The 7,500-nt window shown below is 50.6% G+C and overlaps 2 protein-coding genes across 2 annotated transcripts in view; both read left to right on the forward strand.

The window, feature by feature from the left end:
- The window catches only part of LOC124472376 (contactin-associated protein-like 2), a 9,332-nt gene extending 9,164 nt beyond the window's left edge, over positions 1-168 (forward strand). Inside the window, exon 4 of the mRNA XM_047027167.1 lies at positions 162-168. Coding sequence (XP_046883123.1) covers positions 162-168 — 7 coding nt within the window. The remainder of the gene's footprint in view (positions 1-161) is intronic.
- The window catches only part of cntnap2b (contactin associated protein 2b), a 23,772-nt gene continuing 16,406 nt past the window's right edge, over positions 135-7,500 (forward strand). The window contains exons 1-7 of the mRNA XM_047028369.1: positions 135-365; positions 923-1,107; positions 2,008-2,151; positions 3,593-3,851; positions 3,973-4,122; positions 4,319-4,481; positions 7,439-7,500. The exon at positions 7,439-7,500 is cut by the window's right edge and continues 45 nt beyond it. Coding sequence (XP_046884325.1) covers positions 224-365; positions 923-1,107; positions 2,008-2,151; positions 3,593-3,851; positions 3,973-4,122; positions 4,319-4,481; positions 7,439-7,500 — 1,105 coding nt within the window. The 5' untranslated portion in view covers positions 135-223. The remainder of the gene's footprint in view (positions 366-922; positions 1,108-2,007; positions 2,152-3,592; positions 3,852-3,972; positions 4,123-4,318; positions 4,482-7,438) is intronic.

Consider the following 7,500-nt stretch of genomic DNA (forward strand, 5'->3'; position numbering starts at 1 on the left):
CAGGCAGGCAGGCAGGCTGACAGAGCAGATTGTCCGAGTCAAAGCTTTCCCATGACAGGAGCATCGTCTTGTAATCTGCCGTCAATCTCAGCCCCAAATGCCATCACGAGACAGGGTGTGTTGTTGTTGCTGATGTCGCTCCGTGTGCCCTGTGTGTCCAGGGGCTGACACAATCAGCTTCGACGGCCAGAGCGTCATCTCTTACCGCTTCAAGCAGAAGAAAATGAAAATCCTGAAAGACGTGATCTCTCTGAAGTTCAAGACCATGACTGGGGGCGGGATCCTGCTGCACGGAGAGGGCCAGCAGGGGGACTACATCTCCCTGGAGCTGCACCGAGCCAAACTACAACTCATGATCAACCTGGGTAAAACACTCGACACTCACTCGCTCCCTGTTAGGGGTGTGCGATACTGCAAAATGTGGTATAGATCCGATACCAGGTAAAGTAGGTGGGGGGAGGTGGGGGGAGGTGGGGGAGGTGGGGGGAGGTGGGGGAGGTGGGGGAGGTGGGAGAGGTGGGGGGAGGTGGGGGAGGTGGGGGGGGAGGGGCAAAGTGAGCTTGAGCGAAGTGAGAGGAGCGGTGTTTGAACAACCATGATGTAAAGGGAGTTGTGTACTGAATGTAGAGAACAGAAATTGAAACTTAAGTATCGATCTCATCACAGACAGTATCAATCAATACTGATACCAACGTTGGTATAGATACTATCGATACTTCAGATCGATCTGCCCACCCCTACTTCCTGTGGTGTCAAATAAACGTTCATGTGGTGATTCGTGACTGTTTCTGGTAAGGTATCATTTTGTGTATGGCTTTAGATGAAGGTGCTTGTACAAACCGCTTGATGCTTGTCCAACTGAAGTGTTTCAGTCGGCGTCATCGTCGATGTTCTTGTTTGTGTCGTCATTGGTCCCTTTCAGGAAGCAACCAGTACGGTTCCATCCAGGGCCACACGGCGGCGACCAGCGGAAGCCTCCTGGACGACGACCACTGGCACTCCGTGGTCATCGAGCGTTACCGACGCAACGTGAACTTCACGTTGGACCACCACACGCAGCACTTCCGCACCAACGGGGAGTTTGACCACCTGGACCTGGACTATGAGGTGTGCGAGGGGGAAAGGCCGTTCTCCCTCTGCGGGGTGTCACACGCGTGTGCACTCTCATCGAGTCTCTTGTCTGGTTCTGTCTCTCTCTCCCCCCCTCTCTCTCTCACTCACACACTATCTTTATCCCTCGCTTTCTCTCTCCCCGTCCCTCCCTCTCTTTCTCCCTTTCTTTCTCTCTCACACACCATCCTTTTCTCTGTCTCTTTCTCCCTCTCTTTCTCCCTCTCTTTCTCCCTCTCTTTCTCTCTCTTTCTCCCTCTCTTTCTCCCTCTCTTTCTCCTTCTCTTTCTCCCTCCCTCTCTTTCTCCCTCTCTTTCTCCCTTCCTCCCTCCCTCCCTCCCTCTCCCCCTCTCTTTCTCCCTCTCTTTCTCTCTCTTTCTCCCTCTCTTTCTCCCTCTCTTTCTCCTTCTCTTTCTCCCTCCCTCTCTTTCTCCCTCTCTTTCTCCCTTCCTCCCTCCCTCCCTCCCTCCCTCTCCCCCTCTCTCTGTGATGGACAGTGTGAGGGTGCTTCAGAGAGGTAGATGCAGCACTTTCGTCTCCGCCAGAGAGAACAGACATTTCTTCATTAGAAAGGTCGAGTTAATGCAATCAGGAACAAGTGAAAACGATTGCCTCCCGGAAGGCTTTGGACAGAAGCTATTGATCTGAGACGACAAACGACTCTCATATCTAGGCCCTCGTGTTACTGTACCCTGAGGGGCATGGGTTCCAGCCCCAGTGGTCTGCTTACCCATGTCAAAGTGCCTCATGTCGTCTAGGGTTAGTATTGGAAGGAAGTAAACCATGTGTGGTACTCAAGCAGCAATCAGGACAAACTGATATGACCCTGAACTTCCTTCTCTTCCTCCGCGTCTATTCCTCTGACTTCCTCCTGTGTCCTCCCCTCCTGTCCCACAGATCAGTTTTGGGGGCATGCCCGTCTCTGCCAAGCCCAGCTCGGGGGGGAAGGAGAACTTTGTGGGCTGCATGGAGGACATCACCTACAACGGAGACAACATCACCAACCTGGTGAAGAGGAAGAAAGTGGACATCTCCAGCTTTGTAAGAGCTTCTTCTGAGCGGTCGCACTCAGGGGGCTGGGGGGAGAGTCTGAGTCTATTGGGATCCCTCTTAATAATTGTTTTTGTTTGGGGGAAGGGTAGGGGGTAATCCACCAAATGTACGTTTTTCATAACACGTCAGTAGGGCTTGATATACTCATCAGGACTGAGTATCAGGCAGGCTAATCTTAAGTTACTGTTCAAAGTGTTCCGATTCCACACGTTAGATTTCAAACACTTCTTCCTTTCCATCTGTGCATGTTCAGATGTAGCTTAGCAACACGTGAGGGGAATACAGGATGGTCGTCCGCAGGGCTAGTTCATTAATCCCATCGCTGCAGGGGCTCCAACAGAGGCCGAAATGCACCGAGATCAGTCCTGAACTCCTTCAGAAGTGTCTGTGTTCTGCAGGCTTTGTGGGCAGCTTGCTTTAGACACACATCAGAGAGGAGAAGCTCGGGCCTCGGGTGTGTGTCATGATGGAAGAGACCTGTCTCTCTGCTGACTATACAGAAAGAATATCACACAGAGACTTCAAACCCAGCAGACGTGTCAGGCTTCTAAAGCCCCCAAACTCGGCACAAAGGTGCAATTACTGCTCTGCTCTTTCATTACTGTGTGTGTGTGTGTGTGTGTGTGTGAAGGCATTTGGTGGACGTGTGTGATTGCGTGCACGGGTGGGAACTGTGCACTGTACATGTGTGTGAGTTGCCTAGCGCGAAGCATTAATGCGAAGACAAGTATAGATCCAGTGTTAATATTGATCTCCCCTCTCCTGTACCTCTTAGCCTCGGTTTGAGCAAATGCTTTTACTAAGCGCCATGGTGGTCTCTGCTGGTTCCTGGTGTTGGGTTGCAAGCTTTCAGCATCCCTGGACGGTCCGGCAGAGATGAGCAGTTTAGCAGACAGCAGCAGAAAAAGATCTTCTCTGGTGAAATGTGTGTTTATATTGGGGGATGAGGATGTGTGCAACACGCCTGATACCAGTATCAATGTACTAGGCTCTGCGTTTGGAGCTTCGGCTCTGTTTCCAGTAGTGGAATCATGTGGACAGAGGATAGTAAGGATAGACAAAGGTGCATAGCGAGTAGTTTAGCCTGCAAATCAAGAGGTCAAAGGTTCAAATCCCCCCCACCTGTATGTTCATGTCTGCTAAGTGAAAACATTGACACTAGATTACATGAGGTTTCATCCTTGGGTAAAAATAGAGACAGGAAATGCATGAGAGAGAGAGAAAGAGAGAGCGAGAGAGAGAGAGAGAGAGAGAGAGAGAGAGAGAGAGAGAAAGAGAGAGTGAGAGAGAGGGGAAGACATACAGAAATGGCCCAAGAATCGGAATCAAACCCTGGTTTCCGCATTAGGACCCCAGCCCGTATGGTACGCGCTCTACCCGTCATCACGTCACGGTTCCTCACCAGGCTCTCCTCCCCGTTCCTCCACAGCGGAACCTGACGTTCTCCTGCTCCGAGTCGCAGACCTTCCCCGTCTTCTTCAACAGCAGCAGCTTCCTGCGCCTGCCTGGCCAGAGCGACAGCGACATGCTCTCCGTCAGCCTGGCCTTCCGCACCTGGAACCCCAGCGGGCTGCTGGTGTACACGGCGCTGGCCGAGGGCGTGGTGGAGGTGGGCCTGACCGACGGCAAGGTCACCGTCTACATCAGCGTGGCGCAGAGGAAGAACACGCGCATCGACATCGCCTCAGGTGGGACGGGCCGCACACCTCTCTCCACCCTCCCCCCCCCCCCGCGCTCGACCGCTTCAGAGGCGGAGGTGTCATTCTACGCCGTTTTGGAAACGTCCAAACTGTCTGTGTGTGTGTGCAGGTTCGGGCCTGAACGACGGCCAGTGGCACACTGTTCACATGATGGCCTTCGAGCACCACGCCATGCTGACCATCGACGGAAACGAGGCGTCCACGGTCCGGACAGCCATCCCCATCCAGATCAGAACCGGAGGAACCTACTACTTTGGAGGTACACAGCCCCGCCCCCACAACGTCATTTGGCACAGCCAGGAAACTAACCGGCAACCTTCTGATTACTAGCCCGATTCCCTAACCGTTCAGCCACCTGACTCCCCTATACAATACAACCTCATTGAAACCTATGCCCCTCCCCCTTATTTACCCCGATTGATCACAAGTGACCCTGTTTCCTGTTCCATCGGCAGGATACTTCCTGCGTACTAACACGCCGCCCTCGCGACGCTCCTTCCAGGGCTGCATGCAGCTCATCCACGTGGACGACCAACTGGCTGACCTCAGGGCCATGGAGCAAGGCATCATGGGAACCTTCGAGAACGTCAGCCTGGACATGTGCGCCATCATAGACAGGTATCACTGACCATAGATGATATAGACCTACCCATCATAGACAGGTATCACTGACCATAGATGATATAGACCTACCCATCATAGACAGGTATCGCTAACCAAAGATGATATAGTCCTACCCATCATAGACAGGTATCACTGACCATAGATGATATAGACCTACCCATCATAGACAGGTATCGCTAACCAAAGATGATATAGTCCTACCCATCATAGACAGGTATCACTGACTATAGATGATATAGTCCTACCCATCATAGACAGGTATCACTGACCATAGATGATATAGACCTACCCATCATAGACAGGTATCGCTGACTATAGATGATATAGACCTACCCGTCATAGACAGGTATCGCTGACTATAGATGATATAGACCTAGCCATTATCGACAGGTCCTGCTGACTATAGATCTAGATATTATAGACTAGTCTCCTGCTGACTATTATATCTACATATTTATAGTCAGGTCTATAGGTCTAGAATAGACTAGTTCAGCTAACGGTAGACCTAGCCATTATGGAGAGGGATCTCTTCCTCTACGTAGATCTAACCATCATAGACAGGTACCAGAGTGAAACTTCAACATAGAACCGTCAAATCCAGCATAGAAGCGATCCTATCCAGGTATCACTATGACACTTCTACATAACCCTGTCATAATGGACTATTCGCATCACCACAGCAAAGAAATCAGCCTCGTTGGTTTCAAAAGCCGTATCAAACGGTTCGACACTGACACATGCTTTGCTCCGCACACCAATGAAGTTGAAGATGGAGTTCCTAGTGTGGCTGCAGCGTGGGGGGAAGCGTTTCCCGCCGGAGTCGCCCCAACCCCAGGCCCCCCCTCCTAACACGCCACCATGTGGACCAATCAGCTTTGAGGCTCAGCGAGGGGCCAGGCTGGGTCAGGTAGCGAGGAGCAGATCAAGTGGATGTTTCACAGCGAGACCCAGCCAGACACTACAATCAGAGGATCACAGCTCGGCTTTAACACGCTCGATCCCTGCTGCTCAACACACATACCAAACACACACGCACACCTAAACATGCACACACACACACACATATATACACACATATATATTCACACACACACACACCAAATCCTTTTCCAAGCATAGGCTGACTCTGACAGGAAGATGTCTTACTAAGTGTGTGTTCCCGCCGGATGCACACATAAACATAAGCAGAACAAACAAACAGACACTGGCAGAGGCAGCTATCCGATCCCAGCAACACCAGGCTTAGTGAGGAGGACGGCTCAGTCAGTGGGTGCTCCTACTGGTTACTCACACTTCCGTAGGCACAAAGACAAACACACAGGCTTGAAGAATCAACACACAAATCCTTATTGCATCGCACAAGATCCAAAAGTACCCATCTCCGCCAAAGGTTAGTCTAGCTAACGGAGAGAGAGAGAGAGAGAGAGAGAGAGAGAGAGAGAGAGAGAGGGAGAGAGAGGGAGAGAGGGAGAGAGAGAGAGAGAGGGAGAGAGGGAGAGAGAGAGAGAGAGAGGGAGAAAGGGAGAGAGAGGGAGAGAAAGAGAAAGAGGGAGAGAGAGAGAGAGAGAGAGAGAGAGGGAGATAATCCCTTCCATTCTCATCTTTCACACTCATTAAAATCCACTCTCCCAGTGTGAGGATTTGACTCTCCAACACGACTCTGACTCACTATCTGAAACACAATCCTTATCTCTTCATTCGTATTCTCCTCCTGCAATCCGGACTGAAAGCCCCACATCCTACTGCATCCCCCTGAAGTGATAGATGGTGGGAGACCCCGCTTGAAATGCCAGAAGGGAAGATGGTTTGAAGAAGCCACTACAGTTCCAATCAATACCACAGGAGTAGTAGCGATAAGTCTAAATTAAAACTCAACTCATAAATATTCAACTTTCAACTGCATTTCACTTTGCCCGTTCAGCCATGTCAAATGTGGGGGTTGTGTGTGTGCGCTGGGAGCTGTACCTGTGTACAGGGTGTGTGTACAGACATGGTGATGGCCTCGCCCTCATTGTGAACTCTGCCCGGGGGAGCAAGTCAGATCACTTCAAAGTATGGAAGGGTTAACAAGGGGCTTTGATCTCACCATCAGTCTACGCAGCAGGTCTCCACAGAGGAACCCTTCCTCACACTGTAGGTGGAGCTGATGTAGCTGAGGTGGTTCGCTGAACCGTGTCTGTGTGTTTGATAACCTCACCTGGGACCCAAAGGTATCAACTCCCTGGGGTTCAAACCTTGGCCTCGGCTCAGCAGGTTAACACAGTCTTGAGCGGTCCAGTGTGGCGCAGGTCCAGTGCTGGTGTATTGGGGATTGTGACTACAAATCCCAGCATGCATCATAGTTCCAATCTGGTGGGTTCCAATCAAACCCCCAATTGAAAGTCAGTCGTGTCTGTGTGGTGATTGCTGTCACTTATCATGACCTTTTCAGCTTCTGCTGTGGTGTTACAGAAAGGTCAAAGCTTTTCAATTATACAAGCATAGCTTTAGTGTGATTACAAAACTGTGATATAGCAAATTCATTATTCGAAACTATTTTACATTCTAATCATTTACAAGCACGGATGCCTTTAAACAGATATCACAAGCGCACGTGCAACGCACATTAGAGAGGGAGAGAGGAGCCAGCGGGAAGACTGCTAAGTAGTAATACCCACCCTCCTCTTGTTTGTTTCTGCCTGTCCGTCCATCTCTCTGTCTCTGTCTCTCTCTCTCTACATCTCTCTACCTCTCTCTCTCTTTACCTCTCTCTCTCTCTCTCTCTCTAAATCTCTCTACCTCTCTCTCTCTCTACATCTCTCTACCTCTCTCTCTCTTTACCTCTCTCTCTCTCTAAATCTTTCTACCTCTCTCTCTCTTTACATCTCTCTACCTCTCTCTCTCTCTCTTTTCCTCTCTCTTTACCTCTCTCTCTCTCTTTTCCTCTCTCTCTACCTCTCTCTCTCCTGTAGGTGTGTTCCCAATCATTGTGAACATGGAGGCCACTGTTCCCAGACTGGTGACACCTTCAGCT

This window comes from Hypomesus transpacificus, chromosome 10 (genome assembly GCF_021917145.1).
Source record: "Hypomesus transpacificus isolate Combined female chromosome 10, fHypTra1, whole genome shotgun sequence".
In the NCBI taxonomy this organism is placed as follows: domain Eukaryota; kingdom Metazoa; phylum Chordata; class Actinopteri; order Osmeriformes; family Osmeridae; genus Hypomesus; species Hypomesus transpacificus.